General features: G+C 39.5%; 2 protein-coding genes across 7 annotated transcripts in view; both read left to right on the top strand.

Annotated features, from left to right (window-relative positions):
- The window catches only part of FGD6 (FYVE, RhoGEF and PH domain containing 6), a 113,204-nt gene extending 91,841 nt beyond the window's left edge, over positions 1–21,363 (top strand). For both annotated transcript variants that reach the window (XM_026013002.2, XM_026013001.2), the window contains exons 15-21: positions 4,889–4,991; positions 5,486–5,632; positions 6,437–6,539; positions 8,245–8,372; positions 13,269–13,397; positions 14,442–14,590; positions 16,657–21,363. In XM_026013002.2, the coding sequence (XP_025868787.1) occupies positions 4,889–4,991; positions 5,486–5,632; positions 6,437–6,539; positions 8,245–8,372; positions 13,269–13,397; positions 14,442–14,590; positions 16,657–16,693 (796 nt within the window). In that variant the 3' untranslated portion in view covers positions 16,694–21,363. The remainder of the gene's footprint in view (positions 1–4,888; positions 4,992–5,485; positions 5,633–6,436; positions 6,540–8,244; positions 8,373–13,268; positions 13,398–14,441; positions 14,591–16,656) is intronic.
- Positions 21,364–22,194: 831 nt separating this feature from the next.
- The window catches only part of NR2C1 (nuclear receptor subfamily 2 group C member 1), a 45,796-nt gene continuing 43,882 nt past the window's right edge, over positions 22,195–24,108 (top strand). For 2 of the 5 annotated variants that reach the window (XM_026013005.2, XM_026013006.2), the window contains exon 1: positions 22,431–22,680. The gene's annotated coding sequence lies outside the window, so the exon portion shown is untranslated. Of the gene's footprint in view, positions 22,681–23,097; positions 23,605–23,749; positions 23,817–24,108 lie in introns of those variants that run through there. The other 3 variants (XM_026013004.2, XM_072724612.1, XM_026013003.2) reach the window with 3 other exon arrangements.

Genomic DNA, 24,108 nt, shown 5'->3' with positions numbered 1-24,108 from the left:
TCAAGAAAGTGATTTTCAAATATCCAGAAAGTACCTACAGTAAAGTCAAGTTTTCAGTTGCACGTAAATATCCTAACTAAAAATATGCTTTGGCAAAAACAAAATTCCATTTTACTAAAAATTAAATAATTCAGGGGCGCCTGGGTGAATCAGTCAGTTAAGCATCTGCCTGTGACTCAGGTCATGATCCCAGGGTCCTGGGATCGAGCCCCATATTAGTCCGGTTCCCTCTGTTCAGTGGGGATTCTGCTTCTTCCTCTCCCTCTGCCTCCCACCCCCTTGGTTGTGCTCTCTACCTCAAATAAATAAAATCTTTAAAAAAAATTCAGGACATGATGATAAATCCTTCTTTGGTTGCCATTCAGGTAAATATGTGGATGTCCATATAGGCCTCTTAGACCTTAGTAAGATTACTGGAATTTTAAGTGTGATGGGAAACCCTCTGATGGTCTTAATAAGCTAAGAATTTGTGTGGTATAATGTATATTTTTAAATGAGGACACTGGCTTTTTTTTTTTTTTATAGATGATAGACCATCTAGAGACTAGAGTAGAAATTGGAAGTCCAGGTAGAAGGCTAGATGATGCACTTTTGAACTAGAATGGCAAGAAATGATCAGAACCAGGTAGAGTTAATAGGATTATTGATGGATTAAATGTGGGTTATGCAGGAAAAGCTATAAAACTGGAAAGTTCTTGAAAAAGGGAAAGCAAATTTCAAAGGGAGGACTAAGGTGGCCTGGGAAGATGGGAGTAGACACATACTGAATGCTGCCAGTATACCATGCTCTTTTTCTGAGCCCCCACCCACCCACTCCAGCCACAGTGAGTGGGTACAGTATAACATGTAGGAAGGAGATGAGAAGGCCTCCTGTGATCTGGTTCCTGTGGACCTCACCAGCCTGATTTCTGTCCATTCTCCCTGCCCCCACATGTTCTAAACAACATTGCATGTTTCACCAGCATGGATCTGCATACTCTCCATGCATGCCAGCCTACCTCACATCCTCCTGCCTTTTGCACAGGCAGCTGCCTGAAATTGGTTCCTTTGGTCAGTAAGTAATATGGATTCTCTACCTTGGGCCAGGCATCATGAGACAGTGGAGAATTAAAAGGGCCCTTCCTTCTCTGACCTTTCAGTCTGTTAGGGAAGACTTAATGCTTAGCAAAATATCAACAAAATCAATTATTGTGATTAAGGAAAACTACCAGGTGCCCTGAGGCTGCAAAACAAGGAACCTTGAACTAACTTTGGTGGAGAAAGGGCAGTCAGGGATAGCTTCCCGAAAGACCTGCTGTGTCAGTTGAGTTATGAAGGATAAATAGGAGTTGGATAGCAAGGCAAGAAGGAAAGGAAGAGGCTGCTGATCATTAGGAATAATGTATATGAAGGCCCTGAGGTGGAAAGGGCATTGTGGATTCAAAGAACTGAAAGACCAGAATGGCATGAACAGAGAATGAGAAGGGGAGTGACCCTTCTCAAGCCTGGAGGGACAAGGGAAACTGATGCAGAACTTGTGGATTTGGGTCTTGAGCCAAAAATCCATAGGAAACCACTGAAAGGTTTGCACAAGGGAATGTGATCATATTGACCTTTCTAAAAATTGGTTGCTGGGGTGCCTGGGTGGCTCAGTTGGCTAACTCTCTGCCTTTGGCTCAAGAGATGATTTCAGGGTCCTGGGATCAAGCTCTGCATTGGGCTCCCTGCTCAGAGGGGAGTCTGCTTCTCCCTCTCTCCACTCATGCGTGCTCTCTCTCCCCCTCTCCCTCCCTCTCTCTCAAATAAATAAATAAATAAGATATTGAAAAAAAAAGTTGGCTGCTAAGTAGAAAGTGGTTTAGAAGGGGAAGTAAAGGAGATGATTAATTGGACATGGGGTTGAGAGACAGAGGGGGAGAAGAGCTAGTCTCGGGCTTGTACACTGTGCCAGGTAGTAATGCCATTACTATCCCTGGGATAGGGAACACTGGGGGAGAAACAGCTTTGGGAGAAGAATCAGGAACTTAGTTTGAGATATGCATATTGAATATAACATGCCTATCAGTCATGGAGTCATCAGGGTACCTGGAGGGCTCAGTTGGTTGAGCTTCCAGCTCTTGATTTCAGCTCAGGTCTTGATCTCAGGGTTGTGAGTTGTAAGCCCCACTGGGCTCCACACTGTGCATGAAGCCCCACTGGGCTCCACACTGTGTTGCAAGCCCCACTGGGCTCCACACTGTGCGTGAAGCCTACTTAAAAACAAAAACAGAAACAGCCATCAGTGAGGCAGTGCCTATAAGGATCAAGGGGGCAGAAGGGAGCCCAGACTTGGCATATATTTGAGAGTCATCAGCTTAGAGAATATAACCAAAGCTAGGAGGCCAAATGTAGGTGTATAGAGACACTAGTCCTCACCTTTGCCGAGCTTTCCCCACTACCTAAATAAGGTAATTTACTGCTTCTTTGTTCCTGGTCTAATATCTTTATTATATCATACAGTAATTACTTGTTTTTGTGTCTCACCTCATTAGATGTGAGCCTTTACAAAGTCATGTGTTTTGTATGCGCAGTTCATGGCTTAGTACCATGGCACTCAGTAGGCTTCTGCTGGCGATGAATTGAAATGAAGTGAGGGCAGCCCCTGTGGCACAGCGGTTTAGTGCCGCCTGCAGCCTGGGGTGTGATCCTGGAGACCCGGGATCGAGTCCCATGTCGGGCTCCCTGCATGGAGCCTGCTTCTCCCTCTGCTTGTGTCTCTGCCTCTCTCTCTCTCTCTCTCTCTCTCTCTCTCTCTCTCTGTCTCTATGAATAAATAAAGTATTTTAAAAAAATGAAATGCAGTGATATGGCCTTTAGACCTTAGAATAGCATTCCACAGTTAGTCAAGGAGAAAATAGTGTGGTAAGATCTAACATACCAAAAACCCCTTCTTTCGTAGGTTTTTCCCTTTGGAAATTCATCCCAATCAATGGGAGAATGGTGCTTATTTAATACAAATTTTGCTTTGTGGGTAATGTGCACATTCCATAAAGAAAAAAATACTTGGTTTAACTGTATTTTAACTGAGGAAGGTGCTGAGTCTTCTGCTAACCATGTTACAAAAGACAACCTAGAATGTCTCCACTCGAAACTGCAGGCAAATGTGTGTGGTCTGTGAGAAATGTGTTATCAAGAGCTGGTAAACATTGTTTTGGAAGATCCCCACACAAGAGAGCCAGGAATGATTAAATGAAAGAACAGCATATGTGACATGATTTGCACAGTCAAATCACATTCCACATGCTCCCAGGGCTCCAGAAAAATCAGACGGCAGTTCTCAAATTAACCATCTGCCTCTCTGCTTTCTTTTACCTCTTCTACTGAAAAAGTAGAGGAAGGGGAGAGAGTGAGAGAGAGGGACAGTATTATTTTATGAATGTTTACTTGGAAGCTTGAGCATATGTTCTCATAGCGTAGTTCAGAGAACAGAGATGAATGACACGGTGGTGAAGGGTTCAGTCTATAACTACACGTGGGTCTAATGCCAAGTCAAGTCATGTAGCCTGTTGTCTGAAGCAAACTGTCTAACTTTTCAAATCCTCAGATTGCTTATCTGTAAATGGTGCTGGTTGGTGATAATGATAGTACTGGGGAAAGGGGGTGTAGGATCCAATATATATTCCATGAGGTAGCTCTGAGGGATGAGATGTGATGACATTTGCGAAGCATTTAGCACAGTTGGCTGACATGTAGTAACTGTTGAATAAATGGCAGCTAGTTGGGACAGAAATGGTAGAGTAATAGAGGTAATTGAGGTAGGTTTTGTTTGGCTTAGAGAAATAAGAGCTATTTTATTTTATTTTATTTTATTTTATTTTATTTTATCTATTTTTTTTAAAGATTTTATTTATTTATTCATAGAGAGAGAGGGAGGCAGAGACACAGGCAGAGGGAGGAGCAGGCACCATACAGAGAGCCTGATGTGGGACTCGATCCAGGGTCTCCAGGATCACGCCCTGGGCTACAGGCAGCGCTAAACCACTGCGCCACCGGGGCTGCCCTATTCTATTTTATTTTATTCTTGGTATATAATGAACATTTGAGAAATATACTAGTTTTAAAATTTTTATTGGTAAAGTGGATTTCAACTTTTTAATATCCATATGAGTGCATATTCTAAATGGCACTTAAAGTCATTCAGTAGGAAGGTACATTTCTGACTATAATTTTTGTGGGGAAGGCAAGTGGTTTTTTAATTATAAAAACATTATTTAAAGTTCAAATATTCTTAAAATTAGAGTGAATAATACAATGAACCTGCATATTCAGTCACCCAGACTCAAAATTTACCAAGATTTGGGACGCCTGGGTGGCTCAGTGGTTGAGCATCTGTCTTTGGCTCAGGGTGTGATCCCAGGGTTCCAGGATCGAGTCCCACATTGGGCTCCCTCTGAGGAGCCTGCTTCTCCCTCTGCCTATGTCTCTGCCTCTCTCTCTCTGTCTCTCATGAATAAATAAATAAAATCCTTAAAAAACAAACAAACAAACAAACAAACTTGATTCCTTGGAATATTTTTAAATTCTAGGATTATGTCTCAGGAAACTCCTTGGTTATGTAAATAGCCATAATTATTAATTACATGACTAGCTCTTAAACCAAGCAAAAAAAACTCCAAATTTAAGAGACTTCAAAAGTATAAAGCAGTACTTTTGGGAAGAAAAAAAAGCATTGTATTTGCTAAAATGCCATGTGTTCTTTAATGCCCACTCTGATTATTTGTGCGTACAAACCTCAGACCTGCTGCCTGGGACTAGCATTGTTGGGGAGGGTGGTGGAATCTGTTGCCATGGCAGGAAGAAAAGAAGTAGGAAAAAGGCAAAGAATAAAAGCTGACATCTGGTTGATGGAACCTTCTTTTGCCCCCAACAGTTCTGCCACTGAAAGGGATGAATGGCTAGAAGCGATTTCCAGGTCAATAGAAGAGTATGCCAAAAAAAGAATCACATTCTGTCCTAGTAGGAGTCTTGATGAGGTATTGTCTTTTCCTTCTTATTCTTTTTCAGTTCGTTTCAATCCGTTTTTACGCTAAAGAAATTTTTCCCAGAGGTTTAGAAAAGCAACATGTGTTTCACAGAAAGATACATGTGTGGGTATAATTTCAGAGCTAAATATCCTATAAATGTCTAACTGCAAGTCTGTGATAACATATAGCACATTCATATTTTTTCTGGTTGTACAACTTCATTGTAAAAAAATTGGGGAAATACAATATAATTTAAGGAAGAAACTAACCAGCCATCATGGTACTACCACAGGCATTTTTTTAAGTTAATTTTGCAACAAAGGATTATTAGGATACAGCTAATCTTAATATCCTGGGAAAATGACAACTACAGTAGCCCATCCATCCCACATCTTTAATGACACCATCAGCATTGTGGGCCGCCATTGCCCCCCCAAAAAAGGGGGGCTCAGTTCTGTAGCATTCTATGTGCATGGAGGTAATGAAAACTCGTTCTTCCACAGGCTGACTCAGAAAATAAAGAGGAAGTTAGTCCTCTTGGATCAAAGGCTCCCATCTGGATCCCTGATACCCGAGCCACAATGTGTATGATCTGCACCAGTGAATTCACTCTGACGTGGAGACGACACCACTGCCGGGCCTGCGGGAAGGTTGGAGATGTTGACATCCATCTCCATTATGGTTTTTAATAGCTCCAGGCTGTACATAGTGAGGAAGCATATTTCCTCCTGTAAACCATGGCAGGGGAGAAAAAGATACTGAATCATGGATAGTATTTTCTCTAAATATTTAGGCAGAGGGTAATCTTATTAGGGAACTCGCCCTCACCTACCAAAGTTATTATAGAATGTCAATAATAGAGAATTTTCATTTAAAAAAAAGTTCAAAATTAACTAGACTCCCACATTTACTGTTAATTATTGAAACTACATTTATCTAGATACTAAGTATTTAACAGAGGAATTTTCAGTGTTAAAGTTATCACCAGTGATGTATCTAAGCCTTCATGACCTCGTTAGTCAAATGAGTAGAGTAACAATGAGAGTTACTGCAGAGATTAAACGGAGTCTGTTTAAAGAGCATTTAGTAGAGGGCCAATTGGTAGAAGCGCACCAGACATGCTTACAGTAAGGATGATGATGATAAATACAGCTAACAGAGGACTTTATGCACACCACACATGGTTCTAAACATTTCCCACATGTTAATGCTATTAGCATTTTATTTTATGGAGTTAGCACTCACTCAGTCATAGTTTGTGGCCTCTTTATCTTGCAGTGTGGTGTTGTGTGTGAATTCACTGCAGGCCTGAACTCCACAGAGGTGTTATTTCAAGTCACTGACTAAGAAAAGGTTTTGAAAGCACTCTAGGTAGACAGCATTATCTATTGTAGCATATTAGATGGTTTGATACTGAGGTTATTCTAAATGAAATAATTCCAATGTGTTTTCAGATTGTATGCCAAGCTTGTTCATCAAATAAGTATGGTTTAGATTACCTGAAAAATCAACCAGCAAGAGTATGTGAACATTGTTTCCAAGAACTACAGAAACTAGGTAATACATAAGTAAAGTTTAACAAATTCCTTTATTTCCAGGTGCTTTCAAACAACCTTCTGAAAGAATCATCTTAGGTATATTAGCAATATGATTGGTGATGCTCATCTCAAAATATTCAGAATTTTGCTTTCATAATTTAGTTGTTTTCTTAACTCCTAGAGTACCAATTGTAGAAATGTAATTACAGGATGAAATGCTTTTAAAACAGTTACAAGGGAACTTTAGCTTTCAAGTAATTTTGAAATTTCCAGTTTCATAACTGCATGCTCTTAACAACTCATTTTTACCTATCTGTAAAGTAATTCTCTGTGGAAATATACTGGGTGGCCCTTTGTTAGCCTATTTCTAATCACTTGGACTGATTTGGTGAGATTTTATGGTATATATAAATGTTGAGCTTTTCACTGAATACAAAAATGATAAACCATATCTTCCTACTCATTATTGCAGATATGCATCCCCACAGTTAAGATGAATGCAGCTAGCAGGATTGCTCGGGTCTGTATTTTAGAAAGAGAATTTTAGTTAAATTCCTAAAACCTATAGGATCTAAATTTCAAAAAAGTTGTCATTCATTTCCATGAAGGATAGCTTTCCATCAGCAAATGAGAATGTCTCAATGAATAAAGCTAGATGGCATGCCACTTCAGAATCCATATATTTATAGCATAATAGTTAGTAACCATGTGTTTACATTTTCCAAAAAGACACATTTGTCTAATCCTTCACTGGCCTTTTTGTTCCTCCCTTTGTTCTCTGGGTGTATAATATAGGCTGCAAACATTCAACATTCAGTTTTCAGTTTTTAAAATCTTCTTCCCTAATCACCCACACACATTTTAGTCAGTAAATCTTGATTAATTTATCTTTGAAGACCTGTCTTTCTCTTGATTTCTTCATCTCAGCCCTTTCTTTCATCTGGACCACTGTTAATAGCTTCCCAATAGGTTTTCCGCTGCACATCCTTCCTCCTTCCTACTGCCAGATTTTTTTTTCTAAATTCAATCTGTTCATGTCACTTCCCAGCCTAAAAGACCTTTGATTTCCCACGGTTTTAACAACAGTCCACATTCCTTAGAACTAGCCTTTTTTTCCCCTCAGCCTTATTATTCTCCAAATAGATGATCTAATTTCATACCTCTCTGCTTTTGCTTATTCTGACCTCTCTTCATGGAGTCTTCTTCGTACTCTTTTTAGCTTGCCAAACTCCTATTATACCTTAATGGCCAACTCAAATATCTTACTCCCTCCCCACCTTTCCCTGAACCTCTGCCTCAAAATTAATGGCTTCCTTATCTTGTCTTATAGCCCCTTTTCTAGCACTTTATTCATTATAATATTCTTATTTGGTCGTATATCTAAGTAGTAAGTGATTCTGTTTTCTTTTTTTAAATCAGGAGAGAAGTTTATATAATTTATTTAAAGTTGGTAGTATAGTAACATGTGTCATTATTCTGAAGGCACAAGAGGGTAATCCTTTCTCGTAGTTTACAACTGAAAGAGCATAAAATCAGAGACCGTGGAAAATCTTCCTCCCACTCAACTTCTGGCCATCCATCTTTTTTCCCCGGGGGTCTCAGGATCATCAGTTTCTTAAGTATCCTTCCATAGATGCCTTATGTAACAGTATTTATTGATCTGAATTAAATTGAATTACAAAATGCTTACCACTGGCTACATAAATGCACCTGATTTGTTTTAGATCACCAGCATTCACCTAAGATTGGATCTCCTGGAAATCACAAATCTCCTTCAAGTACTTTGTCATCAGTTTTACACAGTATTCCATCAGGGAGGAAACAGAAAAAAATCCCAGCTGCTCTCAAAGAAGTAAGTGTTTCCATTAAACTTGCAACCTGATATAGGTTGAATTATTCACATGCATATAATATACTGTTTTTCTTCCATAAAGGAAGATGTCATTTCCCACTACTATTAAGATAAGCATTTTAATACTGGTGATGGATGTGGTTGATGCCTCACTCTCTTGCTTGGTCCACCATATGATCTGAGTCATTCAGAAAATGGCAGTTGAAAGGTTTGAGATTTTATAGCAATGATAACAAGTAAAGATAATTTAGACACATGTGAATTTTTAATATTACCTTGAGGAGACCTCATGCCAGAGAGAAGTCTACAGAATATTTTGGGCACTTTATTAGCATCTACTGATCTGCGCAGTTTGTTATTTGTAAGCATTGTAAGCATTGGCTATATACAGCTGCACTGATAATAAATTGTCTTTCAACTTAAAAGAAAAATTTTAAAGGTTAGGATAGGCTGCAGAGTTGGACCTGTCAGTGGTGTAATCCATAGGCATCACCAGTATCCTATCCCACCTTCTCAAACTCAAGTGTTCAGTCAGCTAATGTCAGTACTGCTTATCTAACCACCTCCATTTTTTATTAGTTTATTAATTGTTTCCTCCCATGACCAGTTTTGTGGCCAGCAGAGGAGAGTTTTAAATTTTTTTCTCTGGAGGTGTTCTACCGTGGAAAGTGGAAGCAAACAACTCTAAAAATTTGACCAAGATCGTGTTCTTTTTTTTTTTTTTTTTTTTTTAAGATTTTATTTATTCATGAGAGACAAAGAGAGGCAGAGACACAGGCAGAGGGAAAAGCAGGCTCCATGCAGGGAGCCCGATGTGGGACTTGATCCTGGGTTTCCAGGATCATGCCCTGGGCTGAAGGCCGCACTAAACTGCTGAGCCACTGGGGCTGCCCCAAGATTGTGTTCTTTATGTAAAGTTCAGTGTATTCCATCATGGCAGTTAAAACACTAGGAAATGATTCATAGCCAGTCTCATGAAATAGTGAGAAGAAGACTTAGAGTTCTAATTGCCAAGTTTCTTAAACTGGTTAAGCCAGTGTAGTACTCTGAACTGTATCTTCCATCACTCAGTTCCTGACTCTAAATTGACTTTCAGAACTTAAGGTTCTTAACCAACTGAAGTAGTTTTCAGTTTTCTATAATTTTTTGCCTCTCCATTCTAATGTCACAGTTTATAAATATAATTCTTACATTTGCTCTTCTTGTCAGTCTAGACTCCACAGTGCCGGTTACAAAACTGTTTCTAATCTAGACTAGACTCAGCCTAACTCCAATCGCATTTTGTATCTTTCCACTCAACCACACAAACAGGCCTTCCCTGTCAAAACTCTGCTTCCTGACTGTAGCTATTTCTTTTCTCTACTGGTTCTCAGAATCCTCCAGAGCAGCACAACAGCAGCACCTGGGAACTTACTAGAAATGGAAATTTTTAGGCCGCAACCAAGGTCTGCAGAATCAGAAACTTTAACAGGCATTCTCTGTGATTCAGATCTGTATACTAAATTTTGAGAACCACCACTTTGCACCTTTGCAATCAGACAAGGAAAATTAATTTATCCAGTTAGGTGCTATGAAAGTTTCCTACTTGGGAAGCTATGTTTTTTATCTTTATTTGTAACTATGGTGAAATTCACATAACTTTAAATAAGCCATTTAAAGTATACAATTCAGGGGTGCCTGGCCAGCTCAGTGGGTGGGTGGATCATACGACTCATGATCTCAGGGTCCTGAGTTCAAGCCCTGCATTGGGTGTAGAGTTTTCTTTAAAAAAATATATACAATTCATGGATATTTAGTGTAATCACCATACTCTGCAAATGCCACATTGCTCTGGTTTTAAAACTTTTTTATTACCCCATAAAAACACCCTGTACCCATTAAATAATCATTCCCCCCTTGTCCTTGCCCTCCATCCTCTGGTAACCCCTAATCTGCTTTCTACCTTGATGTATATAACTCTTCTGGATATCTTGTATAAAAGGAATAATATACTACATGACCTATTGTGTCTGGCTGTTTTCACTTAGCATAATATATTAGAGGTTTACCTAAGTTATAGCATATATCAGTACTTTGTTTCTTTTTATATCTGAATAATACTCCATCATATGTAAATACCACAGTTTATCCATTCATCTGTTGATGGACATCTGAGTTGTTTCTACCTTTGAGTTATTATGAATAATGGTGCTATAAACATTGTGTGGACATATTGCCATGTGGATATATGTTATCATTTGTCTTAATAATATGGAAGTTTATGTTGAACTTTTTGAGGAATTGGGAATTTTTATTTTTATTCCAATAATGTTCAATACATTTTTAGAAACTCCTTATTTGTAGAATGACATTCAGAGCCACAGCACCCTCAATAATGGCAGGCTATGTCACTTGAGTTAGATTTGATTTGTATTTTATTTTATTTTATTTTTTTTTTTTTAATTTTTTTTTTTAATTTTTATTTACTTATGATAGTCACAGAGAGAGAGAGAGAAAGGCAGAGACACAGGCAGAGGGAGAAGCAGGCTCCATGCACCGGGAGCCCGATGTGGGATTCTATCCCGGGTCTCCAGGATCGCGCCCTGGGCCAAAGGCAGGCGCCAAACCGCTGCGCCACCCAGGGATCCCCTGATTTGTATTTTAAATAACCAAATCATTCAAAGGAAAGTTTTGTGATTCATGTGATTAAGGTGGTTAAGAACAATTTTATTTGTAAAAAAGAATATAGAGGATAAGGGGCACCAGGATGGTTCAATTGGTTAAACATCCAACTCTTGATTTCAGCCCAGGTCATGATCTCAGGGTGGTGGGATCAAGCCCCATGTTGGGCTCCACGCTAAGATTCTCTTTCCCTCTCTCTGTGGTCCTCCCCCTGCTCGCACTCTCTATAAATAAGTGAGCAAAATCTTAAAAAAAAAAAAAAAAAAAGATAGTGGAGGACTATGCATGACTATTCAGTATTGTGACTGATATTCTTTTATAGTTAATAAACTAATTTAAGAATATTCCAAAAGAGGGGCATACAAAATGTTTTGATCAATTATAGTAACACCTAACATAAGTACATAGTAGTATCCCAATGTAACTACATTTTAAGCATAATCTCATTTGAATATCAACACTCTAATTTAAAAAAGACTATTCGGTTGTATTCTACCAGGGTATTACTTCTTTGTACAAATTTATTTGCACTCAACAGATATTTCTAACTTAACATAAGATTTAAATTTTCCACTAGACAATATCCTCCTTCTCATAAAATTTATAAGAAATTAATACAATACATAATTAAATGTAGTCCTTTAAAATTCATGGAATCCACCTGTATGTTTTCTGTTGCTGCATAACAAATTACCACAAAAGTAGTAGCTTAGAATAACATACATTTATTATCTCAGGAGTCCAAGCATACCTTAGCTGGGATCTCTGCAGGGCCAGAATCAAGGTGTTGGCCAACGCTGAGTTCTCATTGCAAGGCTAGGAAGGGTCTACTTCCAAGCTCACTCAGGTTGTTGGCAGAATTAATTTCCATGCCACATAAGCTTCCCAAGACAACTACTTACTTCTTCAAAGCCAGCATGGGAGAGTCTCTAGAGCCCATCTACTAGCAATATGGAGTTTTATAGAATATAACATAATCATGGGAGTGACATGCCATCATCTTCCCGATATTCTGTTGGTTAGGAGCAAGTCACAGGTCCTCCTCACACTCAAGGGGGAGGAGACTGTACTGTAGTATGATTATCAGAGGCAAGGATCATGTGGAACCATCCTAAAAGTCTGTTCACGATTCTAGGGGAGCCTGGTTGGCTCATTTCGTTGAGTGGCTGACTCTGGTTTTGGCTCAGGTCATGATCTCAGGGTCCTGGGATCAAGCCCCGCATGGGCCTTCTTGCTCAGCTGAGAGTCTGCTTGAGGATTCTCTTTCTCCCTCTGCCTCTCCCCTCATACCCCCACCAAGTGTATTCACTCACTTGCACACTCTATCTCTAAAATAAATCTTTTTAAAAAGTCTGTTCACCATTCTACTAATAACACAATTCCTAAACTTGGCTTTTTATTTCTGTTACTCTGAAAAAAAGAGAAAAGTTTCAACTGCCAGATTATAATTATTGAGAGCTTACTGTCTTTTGGCCTAGAGAATAAAACATTTTCATCCTTTTTTATGAAGCAAAAACAAGCTTCTCTCAGACCAAAATTTGGGGATCAGAAACTAATCCTTTAAATCACCATGAATAATATAATTTTCCATTTACCTCTCTGTTAATAGTTTTTATAAGTCTAAAAAATTATTGAACAGAGTTAAAGGTTTGAGTAATTTTCCCTAACATTGCAAAATACAAAGAACAGTAAACAGCATATATGGTCCGAAAAATGCAACTTTCAAAAAACATTTCTGATCTTTAGAATTATTTTTTTTCTGGCAACCCAGAAAACACAGGTGACGCCACAAAGAAATACATGCAAGCACAATGAAACCAGGCAGAATGCTGGAATTGTTTTTTGTTTTTTTTGTTTTTTGTTTTTGTTTTAAGCAAAACGGTGGGGAAGGAAGAGAATCTTAAGCAGGCTCCATGCCCAGTGCAGAGCCCAACATGCGGCTTGATCTCATAACCCTGAGGTCCTGAGCTGAGCCAAAATCAAGAGATGGATGCTTAAGGGACTGAGCCACCCAGGTGTCCCAGTGCTGGAATTGCATTTAAACAGAAGGGTGTTTCATGCCTCTAGTAATGGTGGTATATTTGTATCGTAGCCGACTTTGAAAATAAACAGCTTCTTTCTGACACATTATATTATTATGGTAATTGCTTTCAGTACCAATGATCAAAAGCAATTTTGTTTAATTTTTTGTTTGTCTAAAAACCATTAAACTATATAAGGGGTTTGCTTATGTAGGTATCAGCAAACACAGAAGATTCTTCCATGAGTGGCTACTTGTACAGATCAAAAGGCAACAAAAAACCTTGGAAACACTTGTGGTTTGTCATAAAAAATAAAGTGCTATATACATATGCTGCAAGTGAGGTAAGATCTGAAATCTAAAGATGAATAATTGTGGGGTCTGGTTTTATAATGCCAATTGGAAATTATTACAGTATCTGTTTAATCTATTTGTTTTGTGCATATTTTTTGTTTTGCTTTGCTTTTGGAGGGGGAGATGTTGTTGCTGTGATTTTTTTTTTTTTTTTTTTTACTGTCAACAATGTCCTTGTGCTCTTATTCAAAAATGTTAGGAATTTTCCATAGTATTAAAATCTAACTTTTTTTGCTGTCTTGTGACTACTGACACCCTCACTAAAGGCAAAGGTTCTAATCCCTTCTGCCAAGCTCTCTTGGTTGACACTCCCTTGACTATCCCGGGATTGTACTGATCAGGCTTCAGCTTAGATAAGATAGACTTTGGTTTATAAACAATTCCTGGCTATTTGCTCTAATATTGCCCTTTTCTACTATCTGATCATCCTGTGTTCCAACAACATCCTATAAAAACCAATGCCCTAGCATCCAAGCTTTTCCTTAGTGGGATAGGGTAAATCATCTACCTTTCTTTTTCTTTTTCTTTTTCTTTTTTTAAAATATTTTATTTATTCATGAGAGACACAGAGAAAGAGAGAGGCAGAGACACAGGCAGAGGGAGAAGCAGGCTCCATGCAGGGAGCCCGACGTGGAACTCGATCCCGGGACTCGATCACGCCCTGGGCCAAAGGCGGCGCTAAACCACTGAGCCACCTGGGCTGCCCAATCACCTACCTTCCTGAGTTTGTTTTCTGCATCCATAAAATGAAAGTAATAGAATTACCTACCTCACATGGTTGTAGGGAAATATGTGAAATTCAGTGCATATGAACACATTGAAAACTAGCACCATGTTTGGCTCATGAGGTAGGTGGGGAGGGGACAGCTTAATATTGTTGAATAAATGAAAAGTAAGTAAGTTGCTAGAATTATCATTGTTTTATATATGTGTGTGTATATGAAATTAAATTATAGCTATATAGTTCAAGAGTTTGCAAATCAGAATTTTGTATCAATTTAAAGTCTCATCTTCCTTTTGTGTCTTTAAATTAGGACGTGGCAGCTTTGGAGAGTCAGCCTTTACTAGGATTCACTGTCACTCAAGTCAAAGACGAGAATTCAGAGTCTAGAGTGTTTCAATTACTACACAAAAACATGTTATTTTATGTGTTCAAAGCAGATGATGCTCACTCAGCTCAGAAGTAAGTAATATAGACATTTTTCTTTTATACATGAGTTTCAAGTTGTTACATGATTGATTTTAAAATAACCTACTTTCATGCATGGGGACAACTAAGAATTTAAATCAGAGATCCAAATTTGTTAGATTTAACATATTTTTCAAAGTCTTTAGAATTGTTTTAAGGACAGGCAAGAGATCTGGAATATTTTCAGGAGGTAGAGGGGAAAAGAAAATAGGTAGTTCTGTCCAAAATATTTTGTCTATACATGACCTCTGAGGAACCAGCATGAAGCTGCTCTGCTGAAAGGAAAGGAAGCTGAGGCATTTGACCTCTCCTTCAGTAAGGGTAAGGATCATCTCTTAAAACATTCCAGGACTTTGGCAATCCAGTGATTCAATTGTGCCATGGAACAGCGGGAGTTTAAACAGCTGCTTGCTAACTTACTTCTTTGGGAAAAGGGTCAAACACATTAAGAGGCTCCCATGCTGTTCCCAATAACTGAGTAGAAGGAAATGGATATCATTTTAGATGGTAAAGACTTCTAAACAGTCTCTTCAAAATTCCAACAAGAATATTTATTTTGATGTCATGAGGTTGTTTAACATAGAGAAGCATATCTCTGTGAAATCCAGGTTCTTTGTAAACAACACAGTGTAGTTACCTTTCACCAGATCTTTCATTTGATTTTTTTTTTTGGCCTCACAAGTTATACGGTTTTGTTTCCGCTAAGAGCTTAGTGCTCATGTTTTCTCAATAGGCTTAAAACATGCATGCAGAATGCCTTAAGTAAACAAGGCTCGTCTTTTCTTAAGGCAATTAGAACTAATGTTCCAGAATTATATATGTGTTGAATATTAATCAGGTACAATGTGACAGATACTCTGTAAGACTTTTTTTTTTTCCAGTCTATGTTAGGACATCTAGTGTGTATCTGTTACTCCAAATAATTCTTTTTCAACTAAACTGAAGAATATTTAAAATATGTTACTTAACTATTCTTTCTGCAAAAACTACTTGGATAAAAGACTAATTGTTCTAATATTCTGTTAGGAACTACATTTCTCGTGATTTTTATCCAATATTCATCATCAAACTGATAAAATTTCTTTTGAAAATACATCTTTTGTTTATATCATTAAGTTGACAAGGTAGAAAAACCTTCAAGACAATTGAATGTAGTTGAGTGAAGGGAATCTGCTTACCTAGAATTTAAAATTAATACAGGCTAAATTATAAGTTTCTCTTTGGAGTCACTAATATGGAAGTATTTTTGCACATTATAGAATATTAAGATGTCTTAATTTTAATGGAAAAGTTTTAGCTTTTTAAAAGATTTTATTATACCTTGTGCCATTTGCATTTAAATTTTTGAAAATTCTGTCTTTGAAACTTGAGCTAAACCTGTTACAGGCTACTTTTACTAATTGAGTGATTTCAAATATTCATAATAAGTTCAGAAGCCATTACAGTACTAGGTAGGTACAAAAAGACTACCTCCAAGTGTCTTCTGAATAATTGCAGCTGTGGGTATTGTCAGATAAAACTTTGAGACTAATGAATTTTGGAAAGACTTCTACGAAACTCGGAACACTTTTTTTTTTTTAGATACTTTATATTGTATGCAAAATTTTGATCAACTGAGGTAGATCAGATGTAGATTCTCTTTCATTGAGAATGTTAGAACAGTCCTGGACTATGGATGCCCAGGGAGTTAAGACAGAAGGAAACAGACACAAGGTGGTGTTCCTAAAAGCAGAAAGGAGGTGGAAATAAAAGTCTTTGCAAATGTATTCATTTCCCAAACCAATTATATGGGATCATCAGGATTTCATAGAGCTTTTACATGAAATGGCCCCTTCTTCACTCCTCATGGACATACAAGATGTACTTTTGGGGCCAAATTTTGCACCATATTACCAAATAAAGGACAATTCCATATATGCAGAATTCTAATTTGGTGTAGGAAACATCTTAAATATACTGCTAGGGTGATTGAATCCACAGGCATAACTATGATTTGTATTGTTTTAACATCTATTGGATGATTGCATTTTACAAATCTAACAAATTTCTCTTACTAATAGGTGGATAGAAGCATTTCAGGAAGGCACAATATTGTAGTGATGTTGGTTTTATCCCTTCTGTGATTCCAAATGGGTGGAATTTCATCAGGATGAAGTAAATGCAGGACAGAAATTTTATATAAATAAACACTGCCAAGATAAATCCAGCCAAAATCTTCATCAAATATTAGTAATTATTTTGTTAGGTATAAGATAATTTTTTAATGTTTGTTTTTTCATGTATGTTATTTATTAAAATTTTGATGTTTACTTAATGGTCAGAATTATTTCTGAGACTCACACTGAACTCTAATGTACCTTTTCTTTAGAAACCAGAAAACTTAATATTGGATACTGTATTAACTTTGTGACACAGATTTCTCAATGTGTTTTCTCAATGTGCTTTATCATGTTACATTGTAACATTCCTAGTTGAGGTAAGTCTTTGTAAATAAAAAACACATCAAGGAGCAACTTTCCATGCAGTATTTGGTTTAGAAATTACTATAAAACTGCTGATGCAAAAAATATATGTTTTTGAATCAATAAACTTAGATGAATTTTTTTATCTTTTAATGGAAAAACACACGGCCAACTCCTACCTCAGTAACTGTGAAATGAAATTCCAGTAAATTGTCTAGAGTATTTCTGTTGTACCTCTTTTGGCATGAGATAATGTTATATCATCAAGGCATCACAGCAAGGGATAGAATGTGAAAATTTTCATTGAGCTATGAGTAGGAAAGAGAATGTTTTCATTTGCAGAGGAACACAACTGTACAGTCTTTATATTAAAGTCTAATCCTTTTTTTAAAGCTGCCAGTTCAACACAAACATAAATGTATTTTTAAAACAAAATATAACAAGCATTATATTACACAATACCCTTTGCTACTCTAAGTTCTCTGAGCCCAAGTCAGTGTGGTGTTTGTATCTAGAAAGAATGTTCCTTTCCTATAATACTGTGCTTTAAAAAATAAACTGGAATTACCATACCAAAAAAGCACAGATTCTAAGCCAGTGTTAACTGAAACTGTATCCATTTTTTAAAGGTTATTTAATACTACTTTGTGTTATGTGCTCCCTGATAAATAAAACAAATCCTTTATTTCCTTAACCAGTTGCCAAATGCACCTCATTAGGAAAAATTTATATTCATAATTCTGGTGCACTTACTATTTAACATGTGAACTGCTTTGTACACAAAATTATTGATGAGTAGAAGAAAAATGAAATTCACAGTATGATTAAAGTCATTCTTGATGCTCATAATATACATATATTGACTGAGCTTAAACTAAATATAAATTATATTAAAAGGCAAGGTCATCCATAGAATATTTCACAAAAGGGCACAAGGATTTTCCTTTCTACTTTTATATAAAGTATTTCCTAATTCACTGTGATACTTACCATTGCCAAAAGAATTACTGAGTGCCTTTCTGAAGCCTTTTGAATGTTGTCTGTTGCAGCACCAGAGCCTCTACTAAATCGAGAGTTGTCTGCTATAGTTTTTTTCTGGCTCTTTCTTGCTGTGGGATCATTTTAAACCCTGTTGCACCCTCACATGCAGTCCTCACATGCTCTCTCCCCATTCTTTCTGTCCATAATAGGCAAACTAATACGTCTTTGCAGCTCACTAATTTTAATCAAGAGAAGCATAAATAAGGCTTCCATGTTAAAATTCTTGTAGTTTTTAGTGTATCCTTTCTGGAGACCAAGATTATACCTTATAAAGTGTTTCCTTCTGTTTCTTTGGGTCTAGCATTTTGTCAATGACAAGTTATTTGGAGTTTTGTCCCCCCTTCCTCTTGAGCTCTCAGTCTTCTGAATGTAAGGTTTGGCTTAAACCTCAGAATCTAAAAAAATATCAGCTAGGCTATTTTGTCTTCTAACAGCTGGCTAAATCAAGAGCCATTTATAAATCTAAATAGAAACAACATTGCACAAACTTCTATTAATATAGTTATATGTGAAACACCTGTATGACTGTACTGGCTACTGGCTTCACTCCATGAGAGGGTTTTGAAAATACACATACAGTTGTTTGAGGAAACTATCAGATTACCATCCACCCCCCCCCCAAAAATGTTTTAAATGTGGAATAGTGTTATATTCCCTTTTCCCCCTTACCAATCCTTCATAACTTACTAAAGCTGATCAATTATTTATTTAACCTCTCAGTTAATGTCAACTGAGAACCTAATAATATACTTTTATTGTAAAGTTAGTTTAAAAAGTAAGTCTCTTGAGAGGTAACATTTTAGAGGGGGGAAATGGTATTATTGGGTACATTGGGAGAGGAAGGGGGATGAGCAGGGAGAGGAAGAATCTTAAGCAGATTCCCTACTGAGTGCAGAGCCCAACATGGGGCTCAGTCTCATGATCCTGAGATCATGACTTGAGCCAAAATCAAGAGTCAGACACTTAACATAGTACCCGGATGCCAAGAATATTGTATTTATTGTATTATTATGCTGATGCATCTGTTTCCATCACACTTCAGGTTTCTCCTTGTATTCATAAGGAGGAGAAAGAGCAGTTGTAAAGCTAAGCAAAAGGCACTAAAAATAACCTTGATAAGAGATGCCAAGTTAAACTAGGGAATGCCTGGCATTCTTTGTGCCCCCCCACCCCATCTAGGTTCCTCATAGTAAATGTAGAGGATCAAGCAGAGTCCTAGAAAAATGAGAAAGGTTATCTTAGGCATCATCCCACATATCCAAACCTCTCTCCAACCTCTTTCCCTGTTCTCTAATGTACCCAGTATGATCTTATTATAGTTTGCCCAAGATCCTTAATTCTCCAACCAAAAGCTTGATGCTTTTGAGTATGTAGTAACATTCCTTAAAATGAGATCAGAGCAACTTTAATATAAAGCAGTAATGAAACAAGTAAGTGAAGAAGATAACTTTAAAGTGTTGTTTTGTTAGCCAGATGCTGGCTCTGTTTCTCCAGAAATAGAGAAAGCCTGTATTTAGTAATTTAGTTAAAATGTAAATGTTATCACAGCATATGTTGATCGGTCTTGGAGTATGCATCCATTTGTACTCTCATTTTTGAAGTTTGAGATCCACTGTAGTCAAATGTAGTCACTAGGATTTCCAGAGAGGTAAATCCTTTTTCCTTTGTTATACTGTACATGCCTTAAAGGCAAATACTTGTATCTGTGTCTCACAAAATACCTAGCCTGTGTCTTTTAAGAGAAAATCATTGTTGAAATGCATAGAAGGTGTCGAAAGGATTCGTGTCATCTACAACTCAAACACAGCCCCTCACATGCCCACATTGTAACTCAGATCTTAGACCTACTCTTTTCCTGCAAGGCCATATTTGGAACTACCTGTTGGATATCTACATGAGTCCTCCTTAAGCATTTTAAACTTTACATGACCACTTTCTGTTCATTCAGATCTGTTTATTTTCTTCTGTGTTGGAAAAACAGCAGTCTAGGCTCCAGAATCTGCCTCCAAGTCTCAACAAGATCCTCTGCTATTGCTCTTGTATGTGTTCCATCTTCATTCCTGTTACTGCCCAGCCCCTGGCTCAAGTCCTTGTTACCTCTTCCCAATAATTAGAATAACTTTTCTTCCAATTTCAGTGCCTTCTTTGCAGTCTTATTTTTTATTTTTTTCACAGTCTTATTTTAAACACTGCCGCTCAGAGCTATCTTATACATTCTAACCTAGTTTCATCCCTGCTCTTTGCAGCCTCCGCTGCCTTCCCAGTGGCTTGGTATGGAATACTTTTCCTCAGGTGTCACACACTCCAACTAAGCCCACCCCAACTTTTCTCTGTTCACATGGTTTTCTTCTTTGTTCTCACCTTCTTTCCAACTCATTTCTGCCTGTGTATCCAAGACTTCTGTGACAGTTGGTCCTAGTCTTTCTCTCCCCTATTCCTCCTCTCTTATTCCTGTAGACCAAATCTAGTCCCTCCTTTCTCTGTGTCTCCATCATCGTTAGCTAGAAAACACACTTTCTTCTGGTGCCTATCACATTCTGTCCTTGAGAATCTGAGCCTCCTCCTCAGCATCTGGCAGAGTACCTTGCATGCTATGGACACTCACTATTTGGCAAATTAAATTACTCCAAATGGATTCCTTCTGATTTTTATTTTTTTTATTTTTTATTTATTTATGATAGTTACACACACACAGAGAGAGAGGCAGAGACATAGGCAGAGGGAGAAGCAGGCTCCATGCACCGGGAGCCCGACGTGGGACTCGATCCCGGGTCTCCAGGATTGCGCCCTGGGCCAAAGGCAGGCGCTAAACCGCTGCGCCACCCAGGGATCCCTGATTTTTATTTTTTTAAGTGCCTTCCATGTACAAATATTCTGGAGCCTATGCCACATTTACTATTCTCTAAAGGAAAATCTTACCTATGACTTTCCTTTTTAAGCAAAAATAATTTCCAGTAGGATTAATTTTAAGAAAAAATGTGTAGGAAATTTCCAAAAAGCCTCAATAGTAAGTCCCCTAGTTGTGGGGAGAGATGAAAAAGGGCAACTCTCTTTTATATTAGTTGGTCATAGCATGTTAAGAACCAGTCTTGAAATACTATATATATATTTTTTAATGACATGAATTTCTAGAAACACTTTTGACCTAAAATGATAATACTTTGTATCTTATTGTCCATATATAGATCCTTTATAAATAAAACAAGTATTGTAAATAATGTCAATATGTATTATATTTATAAAAAATAAATTTACTGTATCTACTTTCGGTGTGATGATGTCTTTTAAGCCATATATTTTTCTAGAGTCACATATTTAAAGATGAACCACACAGCCCTGTTTTCAGAGAATGAGGCATAAAGCATATTCCCCTTCTTAGAGATCGTTGCATGCCCCTTTTCCGTGTCTTCCTGCCTAGTTCCAGAGGGAAATGGTAGAGATATTCTCCTTCCCAGTGCACCTATGTTTTTTTCTGACTTGGGCTTCTGGCCTGAATCCATGACTGCTTTTCTAGTGCTGATCAATACTACAGAAATGTCAAGGACCCCTTCTCTTAAAGTCCACATCACACAGTACTTTGCACAGAGGACAGCTCTTCCTGCCACACCTCTATGCCACAGGTGGTTGCTGTCAGTGCTCTTGTTCTGTCATATGCCTCTTTTTTTTTTTTTTTTAAGATTTTATTTATTCGTCAGAGATACAGGCAGAGGGAGAAGCAGGCTCCCTGCAGGGAGCCCCATGCGGGACTTGATCCTGGGACCCCAGGATCAGGCCCTGAGCTGAAGGCAGAGGCTCAACCGCTGAGCCTCCCAGGCGCCCCTGTCATGGACCACCAGGCATTGTCCTGTATGCTTGGGAATACACCAATTGACAAAAAAGCCAGCCTTCAAGAAGTTTACATTCTAGGTGGTAATTCTTGCGCCATCTAGCCATCATGCCTATTTACCCACAAGAGCGAATAAGTGAATCTTTGCCTTCCTGCGCAGGATTCTGCCTTCGCTTATTTTAGGAAATCTTAGATATTTTATTGGCATCTATCCAGACTGATAAACTCCTCTAATAAACTTGTAAGAGATAGCCTAAAACAAAGCCCAATTTTCCACAAGTTAGAAACCAAACTGCCTAAAACTCCTGAGGTTCTCTAGTGCTACTCAACCCTGAAGGTTCCTTTAACGACCGACCACCCTGGGCAAATGGGATGCTAAGCGCCCGCGGCTACCTCAAGTCCTGGATAGGGCCGCGCCGGCGGTGCGGTTCCCCTCCCAGCCGACAGGGGGCGGCGGACTCTGGCTCGGTTTTCCTCGTTCCTCCACCCCGGGAACGTCACGACCTCCTCACCGCCGGTCCACCAGTAATGCGCAGGCGCGGAGGGGAGCACGTACCGCAGAGCCGAGGGAGGGGTCACGAACTCTGACCCCCCCCAAATACACAAACCCAGAAAGCTCCCTGCCCCCACTTTTCCTCACCCCCAACCCCTTGAGCTTTCTCCGACCTGTCTCTTCCCGGAACCCCAAGCAGCCACCACAGCGGGACTGTCCGGTCTACGCCCGGCGCGGGACGTAGCTCGTCGGGGAAGCGCCGGTAAGAAGTGCCGAGGAGGGAGCAGAGCCGTCGTGGCCGCGCCCGGGGCGGGGGGCGGGGGCGGGGTGTCCCTTCCTCCCACCTGCCGACGGCCGCACCCCCGGGTCCCCCGACAGCCTGCGGGCTGCGGCCGGCGGGGCCGGCCCGTGTGGCGGCGCGGCGGCAGGCTGCTCGGCTTGGGCTGGGAGCGCGCAGAGTGGCTGAGGTGGCGGCGCCGAACGTGCGGGGCTCCGAGGGAGGCTGAGGCGGCGGCGGCGGCGGCGGCGGCGGGGCCGGGCGCGGAGCGGGGCCGGGGCGCGGGAGGCGAGTCCGCGAGCTGCACGGCGCGCTCCGCAGCCTCTCCCCCGGCGCCTCCTGCGGCGCCTCTGACCTTTCACCTACAGGAAAAGCTTCCGTCTCGGCGCCGCCGCCGCCGCTGCCGCCGCCGCCGCTTCCCCCGCCTGGGAGGGCCGGGCTCCGGGGGCGCGCCGTGGGCTCGAGCGTCGGCGACCCGGGGCCTCCGTCCCCTCCGACGCCGCTTCCGAATTCTCGTGGCTGCTCGGGACGGACGGAGCGACGCCCTTGACTTGCCTGCGCAAACCGGGCGACGGCAGCCCTTGTCTTTGGACCCGTCTCTTGAGAAAAACGGCCCGGCCCGGGGTGCTCCCTGGCCGGGGCATGTCCTGACTTCCAGTAGTCCTTTTGTTTAAGAAACTGCCTGCAGCCCCTGCACAGCACCATTTTAGGAGTTACAAATGTTGCCAAGTTGTCTCGGAACCTTCACTAAGTAGTAGGGTCGGCCTGTTGATTAAACAAATAAATACTTGGAAAGGAAAAGCCAAAAGGACTGGAAGTACGGCCTTTCGGGGTTTTGTTCCTCTGGATGTTGTAAAATGAGCCTTCGATGTGGACGTTCTTGAGCAGTGTCGATTGGATGGTTGACTGGTACACGGTGACTGTTTTAAAATTTTGCCTCCGTGTCCAGTTCGTAGATCTAGAGGAGGGATGTTTCTGTTCTTGTTTTTTTTTTTCTTTTTTTTTTTTTAAACGCATGGCACATACGAGTAACTAATTTCATTATTCATTTTAGGAGCATTTCAGTGTTTTAGGAAGAGTTTTGAGGGAGATACAGATGAAAGGCATTAAACATTTCCAAGGTATGTCCACTTTGTGTTTCTGTCACACAAAGTGTATAATTGCTGCCCTTCGGGAATAGAAAAGACAAAAGAAACAACATACATAATTAATGGTATAAATATAGTTACCTTTTTTCGATTTTTTAGAACCCTCTTGCAACCTCTTAAAATCTTTAGTGAAGGGGCTGTGGGAAATGTATCTCTACTTAAGTTTTGTCTTTAGAAGTTAACAAAAGTCTCTGAATTCAAGTCAGCAGCTTTAGGGTACACAGTAAATGCTAGACCCACCTCAGTGGACTGGATTTTTAAAAAT

This window comes from Vulpes vulpes, chromosome 10 (genome assembly GCF_048418805.1).
Source record: "Vulpes vulpes isolate BD-2025 chromosome 10, VulVul3, whole genome shotgun sequence".
In the NCBI taxonomy this organism is placed as follows: Eukaryota; Metazoa; Chordata; class Mammalia; order Carnivora; family Canidae; genus Vulpes; species Vulpes vulpes.
This window is presented reverse-complemented; position numbering and strand designations above follow the sequence as displayed.